Source organism: Falco rusticolus, chromosome 17 (assembly GCF_015220075.1).
Source record: "Falco rusticolus isolate bFalRus1 chromosome 17, bFalRus1.pri, whole genome shotgun sequence".
NCBI lineage: Eukaryota > Metazoa > Chordata > Aves > Falconiformes > Falconidae > Falco > Falco rusticolus.
This window is the reverse complement of record NC_051203.1, coordinates 1,512,596-1,537,075: the sequence shown is the minus strand read 5'-3', so window position 1 is coordinate 1,537,075 and position 24,480 is coordinate 1,512,596. Positions and strand designations below refer to the sequence as shown.

Here is a 24,480-nt window from a genome sequence, read left to right as displayed (position 1 = left end):
GGTGTCCCCTCAGCCCTGTAACGGGACGGGAGCCCGTAACTGGGCCGGTAACGGGACTGTCGGCACCGCACCGGGAGCTGGGTGCCCGGGTGCCGCCACGGCGCCGGAAGGCCCTGGGGTATGGCGATGCCTCTGGCCGGGCACCCCCTCCCCCGTCCCCCCGGGCCGGTACCCCCGCCCGGTGCCCACGGCGCGCCCGGCCGCGCCGCGGCCACGCCCTCTTTCCCTGACCCCCGCTGAGATATGACCACGCCCCCTTTCCCTGGCCACGCCCCTCCCAGAGCTCCCTCCAATCCCCGCCGGCATGCACTCCGCCCCTATCCTCTTCGCCGAGCCCGCCCTCCCCGTTTTCTTATTGGCTCGCTGGCGGCCGATGCGGACCAATGGCCAGGCGGCGCGGGGGGAAGTGGGGCGCGGGGGCGGGGCGGCGCCTGCGCGGTGCGGGCCCGCTGGCCGGAAGCGGCGGAGCAGAACCCGGCGAGGGCAGAGCGGCGCTCCCGCCTTCGCCGCCCCTTCCCCGCCGCGACCCCCGCGTCCCGCTGCTGCCGCCGCCATGTTCCTCACACGCTCCGAGTACGACCGGTGAGTACCCTGCCGCCCCCGCCGCCCCCCGCCCCCGCCCTCCCCGCCGCCCGCGGCCTCCGGCTGAGTCACGGGCCTGCGGCCGGTCACCACCCGCCCTGTCCCGGTAGGCCCTGTCCGGCGCCTCTCGTCGTGGGGCCGCTCTGAGGAGCTGGCGAGGACACCGCGGCCCTCTTGGGCCCTGCCCAAGGGCCCCTGCCCGTCCCCCGGCCCACTCCGCCCGGTCCGTGGGGACCCCCGCCTCGCTGGGTATCGGTACGGCCGTCCGGGTCGGGGCCGTCCCTCCTCTACGGCGGCTCTTCCTCCCTCTTTCTGTTTCCTTTTGGGGTTTGGAGAGCCCAGTTGTGTTAAATACGGGAGAAGTGAGGGCACGTCCCGTGTGACCGGGAATTTCCAGTGCTGAGAGGCCCCGAGGCCCCTGGTGTGGGGGGGAGGCTGCGTGGGAGGGGGTGGTAGTGTCTCTTAAAGCTGTAGTTTATCTTGTTAAATGTCTTCTGGAAGCTTTTCAAGAAGTTTTAAGAAGGCTTTTGGAGAAGTCCCTTGGAGGGTGTTGTGTATGGGTGGAGGCCCTGGGCACAGCACTGCTCTTGCTCGCAGGCACAAGGGCTCTGGGGGAGGAGGGCAGGGGTCTCCCGCCCGGTGCGGTGGGCTGGGAGCAGCGGGGGAAGCCAGGCAGGGCTGGTGTGTGGGGAGGAGGTGGGTGGGATGAGGTATCCAGAGACGGGAACAGGTCTGCGCCGGTAAAACAAAATTCTCCTGGCGCTGAGAGAAGGCGCGCTGTTTGGAGTGTGAAGGCAGTGTGCTTCCAGCATCCACAGTGTCGAGTGTGCCATGAAAACCAACCTTATCCTGAATCCAGACCCTGCCGTGAGGGTGACGGGCTCCAGCGAAGCCGTGACATGTTCCAGCTGCTGCTCCTGTGTTACCTGTCCCCGGCTGGCATCGCCTTTTCTGCCATCACTCTTGAATAACGAACTGTGTTTCTTGTGAGCCATCAGTTTTGTGCCCTTTACACCGTCTCTGATGTCATTCTTTCAGGGGTGTGAACACTTTTTCTCCGGAGGGGAGGCTGTTCCAAGTGGAGTATGCCATTGAGGCCATAAAGGTATCGTCAGCTCCGTCCGGTTGCCAAACTGATGTTAAGGGCTCTTTCAAGCCCGAAGTCTGGGTTTCATCAGAAATAAAACAGTCAAGTTCTGTTTGTTTGGGCTGTGGTCTTGCTCTGCAGCGAGGCAGGGTTTGGCTGGCTCCCAGGGCAGTACGCAACACTGAATGGGTGCTGCTGCCTTTCTCCATAGGTGCCACTCCTGCGTGCCACTGCTCTGGCAGCTCTTTGCTAGCCTCTCACCTACAGCTTGTAGTAGGAGAGCTGCGTGCCAGCGTTTGATTCCATCTGCCCAGCCGAACCCCCCTGCAGCTCTGCTCTTTATGGGTTGTGAAGAATCAAAAGCCATCGGTTTCCCCCAAATGCAGGGGAATGTTCCCCCCCCGCCTCCTGCCAACCAGTTTACCCCCAAACCAAACACAATCCAGAGATGTAAATCCCTAAATGAAACCTACTAAAAGCTAACATTGAAGCGAGGGGTGCTGAATGCCTGTGCACCGTTATTCTGCCTGCAAAGGTTTGCGCTGCCAGCACATCGTGCACTTTGTGTCCATAAACACTTGCAAAGAGCAGATGAGTGCTCTGCTTTCTCTTCACCTCCCTGAGCTTAATGCAGCGTTCCCTTCTGGTCCATGGGCTTTATAAATATGGAATAACTTAAACAAACACAAAGTGGCAATTCTTCTTTTGCTAGGTCAACTTTCCTTTTCTTAGCTTGCCGCTGTTGCGGCTTGGAGTGTGTCACTGTTTGCTCGGGTGAATTTGAAACCCTGAAGGCAAAGGTTGTTACGAGCAAACAAACCTACCTCTGCGGAGCTAAATGGTCTTTCTGGGGCGCGAAGTGTTCTTGATAAATGTTCTTGTTTCTGGGAATGTGGGCACTGATTGCGAGTAAGTTTAAACTCGGGAGAAGCTGGTCAAGTTTTGAAGTGAAGAAGCCCCGAGCAGGCCTGTGTTTGCACAGGGGGAAAAGAGGGTACTGGCTTTATCTTTCTTGTATTGCTTTAGCTCATGGGGGCAGTACTTAAAGGAGGGGGCAAAAAGTAATAATGTTTATTAAGGCATTGGGAAGTAAAAACTCCCAGAAGGATGTCGGTTACCATGCTGACTCTATAATTACAAATATATCTACTAGCATAGCAATCGTACCGAAGCTGTCTGGCTTTTTCATTTTTCCAGGTCAGCCCATGAGCTTACCGACAAAATTGCTGCCGCTCGGGTGGCTCCTGTGACACGTTACATGTGGTGCCCCTGCGTTAGGGGTGTAGGAGGAGTTTTTACTCGCGTGCTGTAGCTTCATTAACAAAAATACATCTGAAATGACACCCGTTGTCCCTTCTTCCCTTGGGGTTTGTGCGCAGCTGTGGCATGCTGCGTGCTTAAAGGACGGGAACGTTGGGCAATGCCTAAAACCATGGCTGTCTGCAATGGAGCAGGGAGATTCCTCTCTGCCAGGCCTGTGGTTATAGGGGTAGCTACCTGGGGAAGCCTGCTGCTGCAATTAGGCCATGTAGCCTGATTGGGCTATTTGGAGTCAGCATCTCCACACCACAGCTAGTACAGTTACTCCAGTAAATTCCCCAGTGTGGCAAAGCTGCAAGTGCTGGGAGCAAGGTAGGGGCCTGACACCCCCTGTCAGCTGTGCTTGTGGCCACGGTGACACTGCGGTGTCCTGCAAGACCAGGGTAAAACCTGCTGCGGTGTCAGCTGTAGGTGATTAACTGCTGCCTGGAAAATGGTACCTGCACAAAACGCTTTTATTCCTCTTGTAAAGTTTGCGGATATGAGAACACTTGGGAGAGAAGGAGCTAATGAAAAGAAGAATGCCAAAGCCAGAAGTGCAGATGCAGTCAGAACTAAGGCCGTTATGTGAGATCCTCCTCTCTCACTTTAAAATTTAATTTCTGTCTTGCGAAGGAAGATTTGCCAGGCCTTTTAAATTCATAAGGTTTTAAGCTGTAAAAATTGGTGTTGGCTGGGGAAGAGATTAGTGATTTGCAGCAGCCCCGCTGGGTTCTGATGAACTAATCAGCTGAGAAGCAGCAAGAGTTTAACCTTTCCAGTTTCCTAGTTCAAGTCGTATCATTTAAAATTTGGTGTGTAAAGCCGTAGAGTCTTGCGGGTAGGTTTCTGTGTTGGTGATGCAATTGTCTTGAAAACAAAATGGCCTACAAACAGTAGAAATCAAAATTGGCATCGCATCGTTTATATTTATGCGAGCTGTCGCGGCTAGACCTTGTGTCGGGTGAGGTGGGTGGTAACTGTGCGGTGGTTTTCAGCTTGGTTCCACGGCCATCGGGATCCAGACCTCGGAGGGCGTCTGCCTGGCTGTGGAGAAGAGGATCACCTCCCCGCTCATGGAACCCAGCAGCATTGAGAAGATTGTAGAAATCGATTCCCACATAGGTAAAGAGAAAGATGTGAGCTTTGGGTGCCCCTCTGGAGGAGCCCTGGGAGCATCCCTTGAGTTTTGGATATGATTATATATATATATGTATGTAATAACACTCTGTCCCCTGGGAGTTTCAGAAGCAGCGTTTCAGGGCTAGCTTTCCCTGCGGACAGCTCTGCTGAGCCGAACGGGAATGCTCATCCCTGAACACCAGGTTCTGGTACACTGGTTTTCCAGGCTCCAGGCCAGCAGGACATAGTTACAGGAGCAGGAAGAGGCAGCTGAAGCACCCCCCTTCCCTGCCTCAGTGACCTCTCTCATGAAAGCTCATCCCAAATTTAGATCTGGGAGGGCAGGGAATTACTGCAAAAGGCTTGACTGGAGGCCAGTTTCTCTGGGAGCACTAATGTTAGCCCGTGCCCCTGTGCGCAGCAGCCTCTGCACCAAGAGGGGGGCCACGGCAGGCTCTTGACCAAATATGTCGCCTTGAAAAGCAGGAGACCTCCAAAATACCCATGTTGCTGATGACATGGGTTGTGGAAGGAGCTCTCCAAGTGTCTGATTTCCTCCTCCGGTGTGCTTGCGATACAGCCCCTCTCCTCCTGGCGCAGGATCTGGGCTGGAGGCTCCTGCTGCATCCCCCCCCAGCTGCGGCTTAGCCAGCCCTCCCCATGGAGGGTACAAAGGTGTTCCTCTTCAAAACGGTTTCTGCATTTCTGTCCGTTACCTTCCCTTGGAAGGCCTCAAATGTGTTGCCTTTAACCAGTTCAGGCTTGGAGTGGGTGGCAGGTGTGACTGGGATAACTGGGATCTGCCTGCCCTTCAGCTGGGTGGCCATCCTTGCTCTTGAGCAAATCTGTTTCAATCCCATCCTCTCCAGCAGGCTGCGGTGCGGCACTGCTGTGCGCTGCTGCGCAGGGCCACACGCTGCCCTGCAGCCTTTTCTGTTTCACTGCAGGCTTTGGGAGGTCTGAGGGAAGAGCACGTCACAAATAATCAGTGAAATGACTCGTGTTTTCCCTCTCTGATTCCAGGGTGTGCCATGAGTGGCTTAATAGCTGATGCAAAGACTTTAATTGATAAAGCAAGAGTGGAGACTCAGGTAAGACTTGACATCTCTCTCTTCTTAAAACACCAGCACCAGTCTTGGGGGCATCTCGGAAGTCTCTGGCACGGGAAGATCGTTACAGCGGAGGACCTGGTGTGGAGTGGGAGGCTTGCGGGGAGTGTAGCTTTCCTCACGGGGTTTTTGCAGGACAGGTGGAGCCTCGTGCATATTCTTTTCCTCTTTGGTATTGCACGTTTGGTGGGAATTTTACAGCAGGGTCTCCAGTGGTCTCTTAGCCCTGGCAGATGTGCCTCGGTGAATGTGTAGGACTGCGTGTTAGAACTTTGCTTTGACAGAAGACTGGTTATATTGGTTATGGTTTTGGCCCCTTAAATGTAATTGGTGCCTCAGCTGCTCGGAGGTCCCAGGTACAAATCTCTGTGCTGTGGTAAAGACTTTCCCAGTGGGGTTTCCCTGCAGGGCAGCACTCCTCGACCCCCTGGAGAAGTGGATAACCCCATCACTTCAGAAACAGATACTGGGATGAAGTGCTCCAGCCTTGTATTTTCCTTGTTGGCATCTCAAGACCTACCTAGGTATCCCAAGCTTTTCTGGGGGATCCCTGCAGAAGCCTCCCAGCTTCTGCGCTTTCCACTCTCTTCCTGGTGCTTCTGTTTTGTGGCTGAACAGGCCGTGCCCTGGGTGCCAGCAGCCTGCCCAGGCGCTCTGGAGGGAAGGTGTCTTTGTGGCTATGCAGGGCATCACTCCAGCCCGCCCTGTGAACAATCCAGGATTATTGTTATTTTGGGAACAAGGTGATAGTTTGAATCCTTATTAATTTTTTTCCCTTGCAGAATCACTGGTTCACCTACAATGAAACCATGACAGTGGAGAGCGTGACGCAGGCTGTGTCCAACCTGGCGCTCCAGTTTGGGGAGGAGGATGCGGACCCGGGGGCGATGGTGCGGAGCTGGGGGTGCTCTGGGGAGGTGCTGTTGGTTCTTCTTTGACTTTGCCCTCGGCCTTGCCTAACCTGTTGGCTCCTTTCTGTTGCAGTCTCGTCCGTTTGGCGTTGCGCTGCTTTTTGGAGGAGTTGATGAGAAGGGACCCCAGCTGTAAGTTTGGCGCTCTTAATCCAGACCAGCTCTGGGAAGAGGCAGAACCTCTACTGAAACTTCCCAGGACATTTTAATGGCTTCGTTCTGGGATTGTACTTAAGCCAAATACTTGGGGTTTATCCCATTATGTACCTGACATGTGTGTTAATGCTTTTAAACCCTTCCTTTCAAAGCATGGGTTGCAGCAGCCTGAGTGCTGGCTGTTGGTTGGGGCTTGAAGAGAACACTGCCATGTCTTCACCAAATCCTTGGTTTTTTAACATGGTTTTCTGGGCAGGAGGGAGGTGTTAAAGCTCTCCTCATCCCCAGTATATTCTTACCTTTCCCTAAAGGACTAGCAGAGCCACTGGTAACATAATATGTGGAGCCTGCTGTAACATTCCTTGGGGAGGTGGTGGAGCGCTTGTAACCTGAACTTGAGCGCTCAGCCTCTGCTGGCGGTGGGAAGAGCCAGCCCAATAAGGTCTCCCCACCGTCTCCCTCCCAGGAGCAGCAGCAAAAACGTGCTGGGTTTAGTAAAAAAAAAAAACAACCAAGGGGTGTGTGTGTGTGTAAAATAAAAGGGAAAATTATTCTGCTCTGAGCATGGAGGGCTGTGTCAGGAGTGTATAGCTCTCCCAGTGTAGCAGCCCAGCAGGAGTCTGCTGGTGGCTGTGGTGCCCCTCAGACCTAGGTCTCCTCCTGTGTGGACCTGTGCTGATGGCAGCAGCAGTCCCCTGAGGCCACCAGGTGCGAGGGAGGAGGCTGGGCGCAGCGTGGGGCTGGGGAGCTCTGGGAGCACCGTGGGTCTGGTGGGAAAGCCCTCGGGGTGCCGTGGGGTGGGGTGCAGCGGCTGTTCATGCACACCCGTGTTCCTGCAGGTTTCACATGGACCCTTCGGGGACGTTTGTGCAGTGCGACGCCAGAGCGATCGGCTCCGCCTCGGAAGGCGCACAGAGCTCCCTGCAAGAGGTTTACCATAAGGTAAAAGGCTGGGTTGGGGCTGATATCTCACAAGCTACAGAGGTACCTCACGACCTACATTTCTTCCCGAGGAGTGATTCACAGGACTCCTCCTGCCCTATAGAGGAGGTGTGTGAGCTAGTCCTGCCCTATAGAGGAGGTGTGTGAGCTCGTCAGGGTGGGACTCGGTCCTTGGCAGTTGATCCTGTGATTAGGTGTCAGCGCTGAGCTGCTGGATGAGGATCTCTACTATGAGGAGAGTACTACTACCAGCAGCTTCCCCCCAGGGCTGCAGCTGGAACACGAGACCGGTGTCTGAGATGACAGTCTCCGCCTCTAGCGGGTGATAATTAAGACCATGTCAGGAAGTACTCTATAAATAAAAGAACTGCTGGTCAGCAGCGGGGCTTGGTATGGATGCAGCCTGAAGCGTAAGGAGCTAAAGCAAGCGGCTTCGTTTCACCAGATCTGTTAAGCCAGTGAAGTTAATGGATTTTACGCTGCAAGTACTGATCCTATTTAATATCAAATACAAACTTTCTTCCCTCCATGAGGAGGGAGGTGCCTGGTTTGTGTAGTGAGAAACCAAACACTGTAATGAGAAGCATAATTGATGGTGTTGATTGCTGTGAAGACTTCCAGCCTAAGACTTAATAACCTAATTTGTTCACTAGCAGAATTGTCCCAAGTTCTGGGCTCTCTGGCTTGTTTACTGTCTTCCAAGTGCAAAGTAACTGCAAACACAGCTATTGTCACTCTCCGAATGTTGCATTGCCCTCTGGATCTAGTTCCCCCTCCTGCAGGGATTTAAATGATTAAAGCATGAAGGCTTCTGCCAAGAGGGAGTCCGGCTTTTTGGAGCTCCTGCTGGAGTTTGGGAGGAACTGCTTGACAGACAGTAACTGGTGAAGAGAAGTGGGCCCTTGTGTCCCGATCCTGACAGTAAGGTTTATGTGCCCAGATTAACAGTTCCTAAGCTTTGTAAAAAGTTACACAGAAGCAGAAAGTCACCATCCTTGCAATTGTCACTGTCCTGCCCAAACAGTGCACTTTGATCTCTTGTTGATGCTGTAGATAACTTGATAAGCTTTTCAATTTGCTGCCAGCGACAGCTTGAAGGATTTGAGAAGAGCAAGGGGGAGAGCAGCACGCTTTCGTGGTCAAAGGGGAAACGTCCAAGCACTTCCTTGAACGTCAACAGTGCAATTAATGACTGATTTGTTTTACAGTCGATGACGCTGAAAGAAGCAATCAAATCTTCCCTCGTCATCCTGAAACAAGTTATGGAGGAGAAACTGAATGCAACCAACATTGAGGTAACTGTGACCCCGTTAGTGGCGTGTGATGGCAGCTTGCAGCGCTTGGCGCGGAGCAGGAAGCTGCGCTGCCTGTAGGCTTTGCTTCCTCGGTGCAAATCCTGCTGGCTGCACAGCGAGTGTCTTGGTCGGTAGGGTCTTGCATTTTAAACATCCAGGTGAGAAAGCTGCCTGCTTGCTTTCTGGAGAGGAGGCTTGTCTCTGCTTCTGGAGCAAGGGGTGAGCCGGTGGAGCCGCTTGAGGTTTCCCAAGCCAGCGGCTGGCTGGCTGCAGATGTTCTGGCGCATTCGAGCTGCCCGTTGTAGCATGTCATGTGTGGCACATTGGGAAGGTTGGAGCTTTCTTTGGACTTGCAGAGGTGTGCAGCCTGGCTGATCCATGAGTGCTGGCAGCAGTGATTCTTGTGGGGCTCCCTGGATGTGGGCTGGAGCCTCTGCTGACCTTACACGGGCCGAGTCAGCCAGTGGGAGCCTTCCGTGCCAGCCAGATCGCTTTTTCTTCCCCTGGGTTTAGCCATTCTTTTTTTCCGTGGTACTTGTAATATTAGAAGGAATGAAAATTATACAGCTTCTGGACTTGCTATATTCAGTCTTGGGTCAGGACCAAAAATCTGTTGGACAGGAGGACCAAAGAGGTGAAGCTTGGTGAAGCCTCCGGGTGTGAATATGCTCCTCTAACCTCCAGCTCTTGCCCACAAGTGGCCGGGCTCGCAGAGCTCAGCTTGACCCGGGCGTGCAGTGCTCTCGGAGACCCCCACAGATGTAGTGGCACCTCAAGCCCTGCTCGTTAGACTTCCAGTGCTCCTTTTTAGGCAGCAAAGGTAAAAACCCTTCCAGTTTGTTAGTGATAATGCATAGATGATGAGCAGGGCTGGCGTATAGAGTTTGCTTCTATTTCTGGCGGGTTATGAGACACTAGACCTTTTCAAATCATGTCATTCCAGCTCCTGAGCTGCTCTCCTCCCGTCGTTGTCCTGTTCCTTTCCTCTCAGTGCTGGGAACCCATTTCCCAAACAGCCTAAAAGTGTGCACCCCATTTTTTTATTAAATAACTGCTGCTGGGGACCCTTCCTGACGTGATTAACTGGCTGTCTTTAGGGGAAAGGGCCAACAGCATGCTGAAAACTTAGACGCTGTCCAGACACGATGCTGGCCAGCTGAAATCTGCTTCCCCAGATGCTCTCCCAACCCGAACTGATCAGTTCTCTCTCTATCAGCTTCAGGTCTCTTCTGGAAGATCTGCATACAGTGCGAAGAAATTGAGGCAGGGGAGCGTGTACAGTATCCTTATGTCATGTGCCCGTTTAACAGGGCTTAACTGTGCTTGGCAAAGCTCTGAATGTGTTGAGGAATCATATCAGGGTGAAGTATGAGAAGAATGCGCTGAGGATTAAAAGGTCTCTTCTATTGACTCAAGTCACCCTTCTGGCTGAAAGTCTTCTACCTGAAGTAGCTGGTTTGCTTTCCAGCCTTTTAGAAGTATGTGGTGTTCAGGTTTATTTACTCTAGCTGCTTCCACCTCTTGTATGGGGTTTTCCATCTAGCAGCAGAGAGAAAGGGCAACGTGTGGTCATGGAAAGAGTTAAATCTGTTGCCAGCAAGGGTCAGGAGAGCCTTAAACAATGTTAGGCTTCTAAATTAATTACTTCCCTGTGAAGCCTGTAAGGGAATAGTTGAGGGAAGCTTTTGCTTGCAGGGAGAAGGTGAGGCACAGGTTTGAGTGGAGTACTTGGCGTCTCTGAATACATGGTTTGGGGTTAGGGTGCCTATATGTGTGTCGCTGAGTCCATGTGGGTGTAGCGTCAGGCCAGTGCCCATACAGGTGATCTGAGGGGCCTGAAGTGGCATCTGTAAGTGTCTCTGACATGTCTGAGAATGCCAGGTAAAGCCTGGGCTGTCTGGGGCTCTCAGGCTGTGTTTGGGATGTTTCTCCTTGTGAAAGGCTTCTGGGTACCCTCCCTCTACCACAGAAGCATGTCCTACCATCTCGTGCTGTTTTCTGGGTGACCTTGCAAGCAGAGAAGCGGATGAAGAGCTCTGGGATTTGCCAGGACCCTCCTGCAGCTTCAGCTTATTGCAACCAAACACTTCAATCCCTTAAGAGTAAAGATACGTGCCTGGTGCCAGGGGGTGGCTGCAGGCGAGGTCTTGGAGCATCCCAGCTAGCTCCTGCAAGCTCGCTGCCTTGCCTGCCCGCGGCAGCTGCCTGTATCTTGGGCTCTCGTACCACAAGCTAGGTGTGAACCAAAGTCCTACTTACATTCCTTTTCCAGCCTGGTCATTCTGCAAGTATGTCTTGTTCTGGTGCACGCCCTGTGAAGTGTCTCAGCTGTCTGCCCTGGATGCTGTCTCTGCTCTTGGCAAAGGGGCAGGGTAGAGCGTGTTGTCCCCCAGCTTTGTCCCTTGGGCTTTGCCTTGGAAGAGATTTCCTTGGCCGGCTTGTACAGGGCACTAGGCTGCTGCAAGGTGCACCGTGGCTTGCTTATTGTTGGTATTTGGTGATCAAAAGGCAGGTTTGCCTCTGCCTCTGTTTCCCAGAGCTAACCCCCAGTCCCCTCTTGAGTGTTTTGCTGTCTTGGGTCTCATAAGGCACGTAATGGGCCAGGATTTGTGCCTTTGGTTAGTTACCGGAGGAGGAGAGGCACTTCTGCTGAGGGCACGGTGAACCGCCCCTCTCTAAGGAGTGTTTGATGAAGAACTCGTGTTCACAGGGTCTTTTTCCTCAGCAAGTAGAAGCAGAGCCTGCCTGTTCCCAATAGACGTTCCCTGCTGCTGCTACTATGAGGAGACTGAGTCAATTAAAAGCTATTTCTGCAGCAGGCAGCTATTTTAGGGAATCAAAGAGCATGTTACGGAGTGGAATGATCTTGCTGGGCTGGCAGATCAGGCAGCTGAGAAGGAACAGCTGCTCTGTCTGCTGCGGCTGCTCTCTGTTCCCTGCCCCATGCTGTCGCTTCACATATGCGGGCACACTTAACCCCTTGCTCCTTCTCTTTCAGCTTGCCACAGTCGAGCCTGGGATGAAGTTCCACATGTACACAAAAGAGGAGCTTGAAGAGGTCATCAAGGATATTTGAAAAGGAGAGAGAGACTCTCTCAAAGGCTCGTTCCCCCGCGATCAAAGCGAACTGACTCTCGGTTCCTTCCAGTACCTGTGATTTTGTTTTCCAGCAGCATCTGTAATTGCTCTTCTTAGAAGGCTCTTGAGGTTTTTTTACAGTTTCTGTACATAACTGATCTCTACAGTAAGAGGAAATGATAATAAATCATTTTGTTACTCTATCCTGGCTTCCTCATTGTGGAGGTCTGAGGCGAGGGGGCCATTTATAGCTAAAATCAGGGGCAGATGAGGGCAACATCTGCTGCAGAAGCTGGTGCTGGGCGAAGCAGCACCTGCCAGGTTTGTGGCGGTGCAGCGCTGGGTCCGTGCTGTGGCAGTAGCAAGTCTCCCTCTCGTGGAGAGCGCGGTGATATCGCATCAACAGATCGGTGTGTAATTTCGCCCGAGTCTAGAAAAACGTTAGATTTTTAGATCTGCTCGTACCTGTTCGGTACATTGCCCTTGTCCTGCTCCAGCGGTTTTAGTCTGTCCTGATTACCTGGAGCTCTAACTCCTTTCCAGGGAGGACATCCGTAACCAGGCTTGGATTTTGCATGTCCTTTTAGCGGAGCTTAGAAATACCTGTAAAGGGCTGCGATAGACCAGAGCCCGCCAAGCAGGAACAGGTCTGTGGTTAATGGGACATTAAATTGTGCAAGTACCGCTTGATTTTGAGGGTAGTCTTGTGACCAGCAAACTTCAGCTTATCTACTTCACAGGGCTTGGTGCTCTTCTTTCTCTGTCCCCAGCAGACATCTCTATCCTTGGCCTCAAAATAGCATCTGAGCGTTAAAGATCGGTCTGGTAAGGGAATAAACTGAGATTAGTACAATGTTTTCCTACGACAGCGTGCCTGCATCAGGGGCTGGAAAGGCAGCTCTGCCGTGGCCCCTGGTAGCCTGCCCCGTGCTGGCCTGTGAGTGCTGGCAGGCAGCAGAGGCTGCTCCGCTCTGTCCTATTTTGAGAAATTACTGGTTCACCCTGAACAAAACAACGTTGTCTGCCACGGAAGAGATGGACGTGGCCTGTGCTGCTGCCGGGAGGGGGTTTGCCTGGTAAGTGGGGACGTTTCCAGCATTACGTTTGGCTGGAAGGAGTGACTTCCCTCTCAGTTCAGCGCTAGGGATGCTCCACCAGGTGTTTCATCGCTTGGCAAAGCCAAACAGTCACAGCAAACCTCGGCTGATCTCACACCTGCCAGCCTTTACCTCTTCCGGAAGGGAAAATGCCAATCCTATTAATTTTTTCCTCTCTTGCCGTTGCCAGACGTGCAGGAAGGGAAGCCAGGTCTTCATGGCTGGAAGATCAGTCCTTGGGTAACCTCAGTTTTCAGAACAGCCGAGCGCCGCCTTCTCGGGAGCTCCTGCTGTGAGCTCCCCTTCTTTGCGTCTAAAGGAAACAAACTGGATCACTGGGCGATGCCCCAGGTGGTGGAGAGTTGAACACACCACCTGTACCTGCAGGTGGAAGAGCAAACAAACCAGATCATCGGTGGACTTTACCCTTTGGGGAGATGGTCTTTGTAGCCTGGATGGGGGGAGCCAGCCCACCCCTGCCCCTGGCTGTCGGTGGGGAAGCCAGCCTGCCTCTAGCATCGCCTGCGCAGCTTTGGAGCGTGGTACCTGCTCTGGGTGCCACTCCTTGTCCCCGAGATGAATCTGCAGCAATGAGGGTGGCTCCGGGGCGGAAGCTCGCCTGTCCTGAATATCCAGCAGGCCGGGATGATGGCCAGGGCACCACCCTGAGCATCGCCCGCATCAAACCACCCTGCAGGTGGAACGGGGGCTGCTCTCAGCTGCTGCCTTTATCTTCATCTTTACCATGCTTCAGAGCTTTAGATCATCCCAAAGCTTGCTCATATTCCCTTCAGGAAGGAGACAGGAGTATCCCAGCTGTTGTAACCCACCCTGCCCCATGAAACTCTGCCGTTGCAGGAGGCGGTGCTGCTCCCGGGTTTGTTTGTGCCCTAAGAAACACAAAAAGCCAATTCTTCCCAGCGCTGTGCTCCAGTGGAAAATGGTCCTTTGTGCCCTGCCCTGGCACATGGTTGCGGGTGGCAGCGTCACATGAGAGTGGTGCCCCGCGTGCCCTGTGTCCCTGAAAATCGAGGCTTTGTGCTCCTCCTGATCCCTGCTGGCAAGGGGGAAGCCCGAGCCCTTTCCAGGCTGACCTGGGGGGGGGGGGCACAGCCCTTCCTTCTATCTTCCCCCCCCCCCCCCCATATCCTCTGGCTATGGGCTACCTGCCCGTTGGGCGAGTGGTGGCCCCCAGCAGCTTGTTGCTGAGGGAGGGGTCCCGGTGCCCTTCACGCACTGACACCCCCCCCCACACCCCCCCCCCCCCCCCCCCCCCCCGCCAAACCGCCTTTTCTCAGGGGAAGAGGAAGGAAAACAACCGGCCCGGGCGGCAGGATGACACAGCAGCGCAAGGACAATTCACTTTTTGGGACCGGGGGGGTTGAGCAGGAGCTCACCGAGGCTCTGGGGGGTTTGACACCCCCCTCTGCGAAGCTGGAGGTGCCGCGGCAGAGCCCCCCCGGCCCCCCCTCCGCCTGCCCGGGGGCACCGGGGCACAGCCCCTCACCCCCCTCCGGGAGCTGCCCGGCCCCTGTCGCGCCGTGTATTGCACCAGCGCTCCGGGGGGGCAGGGCCCCGCTCCAGCCCGCTTGTGCAACGTGGCCGACGTGCGAGGCTGTCACCGTCACCGGGCACGGGAGGACCCGGCCCCGCCGGTGCCAGCCCGGGGCGAACGGGGGCGGCCAGCCGGAGTGGGGGGGGCACGCCGCTGAGCCCCCTGCCCTGCCGTGCGCCCCCGCAGCCGGGCGCTGACCCCCAGCCTGCCTCCCCCCCCCTCCCCAGGCACTGCGCTTCTCCCGGGACCCCCAGCCCGGGGAGGGCCCGCGCGGGCGTGGCGGCGGGCCGGGGGCCGGCCTGGCGCGCCCCGGCTACCTGTCGCTTCGGCCAATCAGAAAATCGCTCCGTCTGTCCCCCTATGGCGGCGCAGCCAATCAGAGGCTTGTCGCTAGGTAGATTAGAACCCGGGGTCAAACGCGAGAGGGGTGTGCTCGCACCCATCGTGCAAGAGCTGGCGGCCAGTCGCGGAGGAGGTGGGCGCTGATTGGCAGCGCGATGAGCTAACCGGAGGGCGCGGGGTGGGGCGGGCCGCCAAGGAGGTGCGCCTCGGAGTAGAGCGGCGTCTCCCGCAGCCAATCAGCGCGGGGGGGCGCGGCGCGGGGGCGGGCGGCGGGGCGGTGGCGGCCAATGGCGGGCGGGGGGCGGGGGGCGGCGGGCCCGGGCGCGGGGCGGCGGCGGCTGCGGCCGGAGTCGCCATGGGGCGGCGCGGGGCGGCGCGGCTGGCGGTGGCGCTGGCGCTGGCGCTGGGGGCGGCGGGGGCGGCGCTGGGGCTGCGGGCCCGCGACCCCCCCCGCGGCGGCGGCGCGGGGGGCCTGGCGGCGGCGGCAGGCGGCGAGGCCTGCGGCGGCCTGCGCGGGATCCCGGCCGCCCTCGGTAACAACACGCACCAGGTGAGCCGGCGGGCGGGGCCGCGGGCCGGCAGCGCCCGGGCGGGGACGGGGACACCCCTAGGAGGGACCGGGGACCCCGGGGACCCCGCGTGTCAGCACCCCCGGCCGGGGGCGGGCGACACCTCCTGCCCGGGCCCTGGCGGTGCCTGGCGCCGGCCGCCGGTTGGGGAGGCGGGACCGGCGGGCGTCACTCCCCGTACAGCTCCGGACGTTCCCCTCCCCACGTCCGCTGGGACAGACAGACCGGCAGCTCCCCCCATATCCCCTGGGAGGGACAGACACCCTCCTGCATCCCGTCCCATGGCATAGACAGACAGACAGACACCCCCCCCGTATCCCCCTGGGACAGACAACCCCCTGCAATCTATGGGGTGGACAGGCAGGTAGACAGCCCCCTCCTTGTATCCCCTGGGACTGACTGACACCCTCCTGCATCCCGTGGGATGAACGGACGGACAGACACCCCCCGTATCCCCTGGGACAGACGGACAGACCCCCCCCCGTATCCCCTGGGACGGACGGACAGACCCCCCCCGTATCCCCTGGGACGGACGGACAGACCCCCCCCCGTATCCCTGGGACGGACGGACAGAACAGACCCCCCCCCGTATCCCCTGGGACGGACGGACAGACCCCCCCCCGTATCCCCTGGGACGGACGGACAGACACCCCCCCGTATCCCCTGGGACGGACGGACAGACACCCCCCCGTATCCCCTGGGACGGACGGACAGACACCCCCCCGTATCCCCTGGGATGGACAGACACCCCCCGTATCCCCTGGGACGGACGGACAGACACCCCCAGTATCCCCTGGGATGGACAGACACCCCCCTGTATCCCCTGGGACGGACAGACACCCCCCGTATCCCCTGGGACGGACAGACACCCCCCGTATCCCCTGGGACAGACGGACAGATGGCCCCTGCTCTCCCTGTGCCAGCTGGGGCAGGACAGGGCAGGACTAACAGCCATTCCCAAGCCCCCCCCCCCCGCCCCCCCCCAGCAGGGAGCAGCCCCCTCCCAGCCCCCATGGGCAGGCAGACAGCCGCCGGGGGATCCTGACCTCATCCCTCGCCAGGACGGCTGGGAGTTGAACATTAACTGCAAGGGCGGGATCTGCACCGGGATCTGCTCTGGGATCTGTGCCGGGATCCACTGGCTCTCAGCCACCAGCTACGCCTGCTCTGCTGGCCCGGCTGGTTGCCACTTGGTGGCTTTGCCATCCCAGTTTGACCAGTCCTTTGACTGGTCTTGTGCCGATTCACGTTTCTTTCCCTTTTTCCTTTTTTTTTTCACCCGTAAGGAGATGCCTCCTGCAGAGCGGGGTGTGGGGACGGGGTGGCACTGTGGGGACCCCTTCCTGCCACCTCACCCCCACCCGTGGGTGATGGGGATGGCTGTGGCTGTGGCCTTGGTCCCGCTTCGGGCTTCCCTTCTCCCTGCCTTAGGATGGGCAGAGCCGGGAGCTGCCAGCACCTCTGTCCCCAGGCACCCTACGTGTGTCCCCAGGCACCCCATGTGCCACTAACTACCCCCACCCCACTGCCATCCAGTCACTCCAGTCCAAACCAGTGTCCCCTAGTGCCACCAAGGGGGTCTTTGGCTGGCAGGCAGCTGCCCAGCACCCTGCCTGCTCCGGGAGGTGGATGCAGGTGGACGTGGGCTGTGGGAGCCTTTTCCAGGTGTGGGGGGGTCCCAGCGTGGTGACAGGGGGCTCAGTGGCGCAGAGGGGACCCTCCCTCCCGTGTGCCATGGGGACAGGTTAGTGTCACCTTCCTGGGTGGGTGACAGGGGAAGGCTCCGGGACTCATGTGTCCCCTGCAAAGGGGTGGCCATGGGGCACGCTGCAGCTCTGCCCTGCTGGGGGGAGGGCAGTGCTTGTCCCCCCCGGCTGTAGGAGTGCTTTTGCCATCTCTTCCCTCACAGTGTGTCTTCGATGACCTCAGCGGCTCCGTGTCACTGTCCTGGGTGGGCGACAGCACAGGGGTAAGTGCCGGGGGGGGGGCTTCCCCCCCCCCAAAGCAGCTGATGCCTCTGGAGGGGACACGAGTGGCCCCCTCCTGTGCCCGAGGGGCTGTGGGGCTGGTGGGACCTGAGGCAGGGGCTCATCTGGGGCTGGGACACAGAGGGGGGTGCCTGGGGAGGGGTCAGCCCTTCCCCCTGGGGGGACAGGGGGGAGCCCACGGCCAGGGGGACCTTGGAGCTCTGGGTGTGACCCTGCCTGTCTGCCTCTCCCTGCCCAGGTCATCCTTGTCCTGACAACGTTCCAGGTGCCGCTGGTGATCATGAGCTTTGGGCAGTCCAAGCTGTACCGCAGGTGAGCCCCCTCCCCCCGCCACCCTGGGGACCCGGCGGGTGGCACACTGGGGACCGTGGGGTGCGCCGGGAGCAGCCCCCGAGGCGCTGTGCTGGCTCACCACCGTGATGATCCCTCCCTTCCAGCGAGGACTACGGGAAAACCTTCAAGGACATCACCGGCCTCATCAACAACACCTTCATCCGGACCGAGTTCGGCATGGCTATCGGCCCGGAGAACTCGGGAAAGGTAGGAGGGGCGGCATGCTGGCTTGGCAGCGAGCCAGAGCTGTGCCTGGCAGCCCCCCACCCCGGGCTGGATGGGTCACCGTCACGGTGGTCTTTGGGAGTTGCCGCCATGGCTGAGCCCCCCCCTTCCCTGCACCCAGGTCATCCTGACGGGTGATGTCTCCGGCGGCAGCCGCGGCGGCAGGATCTTCCGCTCGTCAGATTTTGCCAAGAATTTTGTCCAGACGGATTTGCCCTTCCACCCGCTGGTGCAGATCACCTACCACCCCCAAAACTCGGACTGCCTGCTGGCCCTCAGCACCGAGGTGAGGGCTGGGGAGCCAGGATGAGACCCTGGCTGGGGATGGCGAAGGCTACTGGTGGTGCTTCTCCAAGGATCAGCCGGGTTGTGGCTGCGTGGCCTGGGCTCCATCCCCACGCCAGGGGGATGTGTGTGGCCCCAGGGGGGGGGGAACACGGCTGGGGATAGGGGTTTGCGGCCCCAGAGCTGGGGGGAGGCTGTTGCGAGGGGTGGTCAGCCATAACCAACCTCTTGGCTCTTGCAGAATGGCCTCTGGGTCTCCAAGGATTTTGGGGAGAAGTGGGAAGAGATCCACAAAGCCGTCTGCCTGGCCAAGTGGTGAGTGGCTGCCCGCGGTGTGGGGGCGTGAAGTGATTTGGGGGGGGGCTGGTCACAGCCTGAGCGGGCAGGGGGACCCCCACCTGCCCACCCGCACCCCGCAGAGCGGTGCCACAGCAAGGGATTGATCTGTGGGCAGTGGCATCCTGAGCCCCCATGTCCCACCTGCCTTCGGGTGTGTGTCCCCCCACTTCTCTTCCCCAGGGGTGCGAACGACACCATCTTCTTCACCACCTACCTGAACAACTCCTGCAGTAAGTACCTCTTGATCCTGAGTCACATCTCTGGTGTCCCCATCACTCAGGGGGGTGGGGCTTGGGGGGGGTGATGCCCCAGAGAAAAGCTGGGATTAGCTGGGAATGCCCAGAGCTGGGACACTGGAGGGGGACACAACTCCGGTGACAGCTGACGAAGCTGGAGGCAGCTCTGGGCTCGTTAATCCACTGTCCCTTCTTCTTAAGAAGCTGATCTGGGGTTACTGGAGCTAAAGAAAACCTCCGACTTCGGCAAAACCTTCAAGGTCATCGGCACCAAGATTTACTCCTTCGGGCTGGGAGGACGCTTTCTGTTCGCCTCCGTTATGACAGAGAAGGTCCTTGTCCCCCCTCCTGGTACTACCAGAGAGCGGGCAGCAGCGGCTGGTCCCTGCCTGCAGCTCTCCCCAGCAAGGAGGATGAAGGATAACGATGCTTTGGTTCCCCAGGGTACCACAAGGCGCATTCACGTCTCCCTTGACCAAGGCGAGACCTGGAACATGGCCCAGCTCCCCTCCGTCGGGCACGAGCAGTTTTACTCCATCCTGGCCGCTAACGATGACCTGGTGTTCATGCATGTGGACGAGCCAGGCGGTGAGTGGCACTGGGGACAGGGACACATCCTGGGGCTGGGGACCACTGGAAACCTCTGCAGCAAGCCAGCCAGCTCCTCACCTGAGCACAGGGCTCTCTCTCCATGCTGCAGCAGCTCTGCTGTGCCTTGGAGGAAGGGCTTCCTCATTAAGGCATCGCTAATTAGCTGGCTGCTTGCTCCGGTTTGCAGCATGCAGGGACCGTGACCACACTGGGTCCGTTTTGTGGCGCTCGGGGGGTTTCTCCTCTCCGCCAGACACCCCAGGGCTTGCTGGTACCAGTGCCAGTTTAGGGGGGCCCCATGGGAGCAGCCCCCCCAGCCCCACCTCACTCCTGTCCCTGTGTCCTTCCCGCAGACACGGGGTTTGGTACCATCTACACCTCCGACGACCGCGGCATTGTCTACTCCAAGTCCTTGGAGCGGCATCTCTACACCACCACCGGCGGCGAGACCGACTTCACCAACGTCACCTCGCTGCGGGGCATCTACATCACCAGTGTCCTCTCCGAAGGTGGGCGGCCGCGGCTCCCTCCCTCTCCCCAAACTGGGGTTGTGCCCCCCCAGGGATGGGATCTGGCCCCTGGGGTTGCTGGAGGGGAGCGTGACCCCGGTGCAGGGAGGGGGGGATGGGCTGGGCATCCTCCTGACCCCTCGCATCTTCCTCCTCCTCCCACCAGACAACTCCATCCAGTCCGTGATCACTTTTGACCGCGGTGGGGAGTGGGTGCCGCTGCGGAAGCCCAAAAACACCACCTGCGACTCCACGGCCAGGAGCAAGGAGGAGGTGGGTCTGTCCCCTCCGGGGGTCTCGCCACGGGTCCCCGGGGTGCCCTCTGCCTTGGCTCTGCCGAGGGGGTGCTCGGGGGGGCAAGCTGCACCTGAGATGCTGAGGGTGCGGGGCCGGCTTTGCATGGGCTGAGGGTTGCGCCGTGGGGCTGGGGGTCACACCACGGGGTGCGTGGCAAGCCCTGAGCAGGCTGGGGGGGGGGTCCCAGGGGTGCTCCCCAGCACCCACTGGGAGTTAATGGGTGACTCTGCCCGCCCTGTCCCCGGTACCCGCGGGCTCCTGGACTGGCTCTGCTCTTGCGCTTGCAGTGCAGCCTCCACATCCACGCCTCGTACAGCATCTCCCAGAAGCTGAACGTCCCCATGGCGCCGCTCTCCGAGCCCAACGCCGTCGGCATCGTCATCGCCCACGGTACCGAGCCTCACCGGGGTGGGCGGTGGGGACAGGGAGCCCGTATCCGCGTGTGTCACCCCCACAGCTCATGTCCCCCCTCCCAGGGAGCGTCGGGGGGGCCATCTCGGTGATGAGCCCCGACGTTTACATCTCGGATGACGGGGGCTACACCTGGGCGCGGATGCTGGAGGGGCCGCACCATTACGCCATCCTGGACTCGGGCGGGCTCATCGTCGCCATCGAGCACACCAGCCAGCCCGTCAACGTCATCGAGTACGCACGGGCTCTACTGCGGAGGGGCGGCTCGCTGGGGTTGGGGGGGGGTCCCAAGCAAAGGTGGGGTGGGAGGGAGCTGCGGGAGGTGCCTCCTGGACCACCCGGGTGCTGACAGACCCCTCCCGTGCCAGGTTCTCGACAGACGAGGGGCAGTGCTGGTACCAGTACGCTTTCTCCAAGGAGCCCATCTTCTTCACTGGGCTGGCGTCGGAGCCGGGGGCGCGCTCCATGAACGTCAGTATCTGGGGCTTCCGCGGGAGCTTCCTCTCCCGCAAGTGGGTCTCCTACACCATCGACTTCAGCGAGCTGCTCAGCAGGACCTGTGAGAGCGGCTGGGGACAGGCGGGGTGGGGGACAGCTGGGCCGGGGACAGCCAGGGCTGGGGACAAGCGGGGATGGGGGACAAGCAGGGCTGGGGACAAGCAGGGCTGGGGGATAGCCGGGGATGGGGACAAGCGGGGATGGGGGATAGCCGGGGATGGGGACAAGCGGGGATGGGGGACAGCCGGGGCTGGGGACAAGCGGGGCTGGGGACAAGCAGTGCTGCTGACAGCAAGCACTGGTGACAAGTGGGACCAGGGACAAGCAGGGTTGGGACAAGTGGAACCAGGGACAGCCAGTGTCGGGGACAGCCAGGGCTGGGTGGGGACAAGTGGTGCTGGGGACAGTGAGGGCTGAGGACAGCCAGTGTCGGGGACAGCCAGGGCTGCGCTGGGGGACGCTCCTGCCCCAGCCCCCGGTGCAGGTAGTGTTCGGGGTGTCTCTGCCAGGGCAGCATGGCCCTCGGTCCCCTCCGTGGGGACGGGGTGAGGGTCGGGTTGGCACACCCAGCCTGTGGCTCATGCCAGGCGGCTCCCCCCGGCACAGCGCCCTGCCCAGCGCCACGGTGGTGCCATCCCCCGGGGACATGTCCCTGGCCACCGCTCAGCCCTCTCCTTCGCAGGCGAGGACAAGGACTACACCATCTGGCTGGCGCACTCCAGTGACCCCAGCAACCCCAGTGACGGCTGCATACTGGGCTACAAGGAGCAATACAGACGTCTCCGCAAGTCCTCGGTGTGCCAGAACGGCCGGGACTACATGGTGACCAAGCAGCCGTCCGTCTGTCCCTGCACACTGGAGGATTTCCTCTGGTAGCCTCCATCGCCTTGGCTCCCACCTGCTGTCCCCGCTGGGGACCGGTTGTCACTCTCCTCCAGCCTGGCTCCTGCCGGGTCCCCCAGCAGGGTCCCATCGTCCTTCCCTCTTCCCGCAGCGATTTTGGCTACTACCGCCCGGAGAACCAGTCTGTGTGTGTGGAGCAGCCGGAGCTGAAGGGACACGACCTGGAATTCTGCCTCTACGGCCGGCGGGAGCTGCTCAAGACCAGCGGGTAAAGCTCGGCCGGCGGCGGTGCCGGAGCCGGGGTTGGGGAGCAGCAGGGTGGAACCCCCGAATTCCTCAGGGAACCCTTCAGTGCTGCACCCAGTGGGGCCAGATCCTGCCCTGTCGCCTTGGATCGGGGCTGGCGGTCCCTGGGAAGCAGCTGTGGGGTCACCAGGTGTCACCTCCCTGTCTCCAGGTATCGGAAAATTCCAGGGGACAAGTGTTCGGGAGGGGAGAGCCCGAGCCGGGAGGAGACGGACATGAAGAAGAAATGCACCAGCAACTTCCTCAACCCCAGCCAGCTGGTAGGTGACGGTGACAGCGGCCGGGGCGGTGACAGCTCCGGGCATCGGGCCAGCTCCTGGCCGTACCCTTGGAGCCAGCAGATCCATGCTGGGCTGGGCCGGGCTGGCTGGATGCTGTGGGGACATCAGGACATTTGTCCCCCGGGATAAATGGGGGTGCTGGTTGTGTCTGGGGGCTGGTGGTGCCCCCCAGCTCCGGCCACCTCCTCCTCTCCCCACAGGCAGCATCCACCAGCTCCACCCCCATCATCCTGGCTGTCGTGGCCGTGCTGCTTGTCACCGCTGTGGCCGGAGTCCTCCTCGTCAAGAAATACGTCTGCGGGGGCAGGTGAGGAGCAGATGGTGGCTGGATGCTGCGCCCCCCCCCCCCCCAAGCATACGGCAGGGGTGACCCTGCCCATCCCCCATCCCGGCAGACCACCCCCCAGGCAGACCCTGCACCCAGCCGCTCCATCCTGCTCCTCGCAGGATGAGTGTATCCTGGGGGGGGGGGACATTGCCAGGGGTAGGGGCAGTGTGGTCATGCCCCCCCCCCGCCCCCCCCCCCTTTGCTCCTGCAGGTTCCTGGTGCATCGCTACTCTGTCCTGCGGCAGCACGCGGAGGCCAATGGCGTCGAGGGCATCGACACGCTGGACCCTGGCACCCTGGCCAGCAAGAGCGGCTACCACGATGACTCCGACGAGGTGAGCGCGGGGGTCCCGGTGTCCCCCCACAGGCACCCCAGCCTCCCGGGGGTGTGTTGGGGGGGCAGGACAGGGACCATGCTGGGGACGGGGGGGTGACGGTCCCATCTCTCCCCAGGACCTCCTGGAGTAGCGGCACCGATGCCAGGGACACCGCCACGCTGCTCGCAGGGACCCCCACAAGCAGGACCCCCGCACAGGCAGGGTCCCCTCGCACGGGGGTGGCTTTGCTGCTGGGGGGGGGACACGCAGGGGTTTAACTTAACTCCACTTTAATATTTCCTTCCAGCGCGGGACAGGGGCTTTTACGATCTTTTTATTTTTCCCTTTTCTGGGTTGTTTTATTTTAAGGATGACTGAGTAGGAACTGCTGTCCCCCGTGGGGAGTAGCCCCCCCGCCCCCCCTTCTAACCGCAGCATCAGCCCCAGGGTGCTGGGGACAAGCCCTGAGGTGTCACCGCTGCTGGGGGGGAGGGGGGCAGCAGCCAGGCTTGCCTGCAGCCCCCAGCCCCGCTGCCTCTTTCTTCTCCAAAGCAATACAAGCTGGGCTGCCCGCGCCGCGGCCGGCCCCCCCGCTACGCCCCCCAGCTTGGGGTGGGGGTCCCCATGGCCAGGGGGTGTAACGGCCCAGCTCTGGCCCCTCCGGGCTGGCCTTGGCCGAGGGAAATGCAGCAATAATGAATGGAAGCTTGAAGCTCTTTACCGAGGGGCAGGGGGGGGCTCAGCCCTGGCAGCCCCCCAGCAGGCAGGGGTGCAGGCAGGACGGGAGGGGCTGGCCTGGCCTGGCCCCCCCCCAGTGCTGGGTCAGTCCTCGCCCCCCCGGCCCCCCGCTTTGCACCCTGCCAGGATTTGGTCCCAGCACTGTTACAGTCTCCTTACACTGGAAATCTCCTTTTCTTTAGGGGAGGGGGGGGGGCTGCACCCCCTGACAGCCCCCCCACCCCCAGCCAGGGTGCCCAGCTCCTTGTGACCCCCCCCCCCCCCAGCTGGGCTGCAGGGGCTTCGTCTGACCCCCCCCCCCCCAAGCTGGGGCACGGGGTGCAGTGGGATGGGGGTGCAGGAGGAGGGGGGGTACAGACCCCCTTCGTACCCTTCAGCCCCTCGTGCCCCACCACGGTTATCGCGATCTGGCCGTGCTGTCATGACATATGGCTTCCGCTCTCGCCCCAGTGACTGTGCAAAGCCTGCTGCCCCCCCCCCACCCCCCCCACCACCGCACGGTGCCGGGGGGATGGGGGGGGCCGTGGCCCCAGCGCCCCTTGCATGTGCTTCAGCGTCCCCATGGGACTCGCGGGGGGGCAGGGACGGAGCGTAACCCCCTAACTAAAAGCCATAGCCCTGTGCCCCCCCCCCGCCTGGCTTGGGGGGGGGACACACACCAAGGCCAGTGCAGAGTCCTGTAAATAAACCTGGATGTGTTAATAACTTTGTACTGGTATTTTTCTGTATATTTGCAATATTTGGGTTATTAGAAATAAAGCCAAAACGGACCCTGTGTGCCCTGATCTGTGTCGGGGGGTGGGACGGACAG

General features: G+C 59.7%; 2 protein-coding genes across 3 annotated transcripts; both read left to right on the top strand.

Moving 5' to 3' along the window:
• The first annotated feature begins 434 nt into the window (after positions 1–434).
• PSMA5 (proteasome 20S subunit alpha 5) lies at positions 435–11,784 on the top strand. The gene is made up of 9 exons (XM_037410591.1): positions 435–582; positions 1,621–1,687; positions 3,967–4,093; positions 5,114–5,181; positions 5,982–6,089; positions 6,184–6,242; positions 7,106–7,208; positions 8,417–8,503; positions 11,502–11,784. Exons 1-9 carry the CDS (start codon positions 554–556, stop codon positions 11,577–11,579), a joined length of 726 nt encoding a protein of 241 aa, XP_037266488.1. The 5' UTR covers positions 435–553; the 3' UTR covers positions 11,580–11,784.
• A 3,214-nt stretch (positions 11,785–14,998) lies between these two features.
• On the top strand, positions 14,999–24,439 carry SORT1 (sortilin 1). 2 transcript variants are annotated; one of them, XM_037410613.1, is made up of 20 exons: positions 14,999–15,125; positions 17,054–17,113; positions 17,371–17,444; positions 17,570–17,672; positions 17,812–17,976; positions 18,217–18,290; positions 18,495–18,544; positions 18,755–18,882; positions 18,994–19,138; positions 19,495–19,650; positions 19,817–19,923; positions 20,235–20,337; positions 20,424–20,592; positions 20,727–20,917; positions 21,539–21,728; positions 21,851–21,967; positions 22,157–22,265; positions 22,487–22,593; positions 22,826–22,949; positions 23,068–24,439. In XM_037410613.1, exons 3-20 carry the CDS (start codon positions 17,413–17,415, stop codon positions 23,080–23,082), a joined length of 2,085 nt encoding a protein of 694 aa, XP_037266510.1. In that variant the 5' UTR covers positions 14,999–15,125; positions 17,054–17,113; positions 17,371–17,412; the 3' UTR covers positions 23,083–24,439. The 2 variants fall into 2 exon arrangements, with proteins under 2 accessions (XP_037266510.1, XP_037266509.1); XM_037410612.1 differs by having other exon boundaries at positions 18,752–18,882.
• Positions 24,440–24,480: the final 41 nt, after the last annotated feature.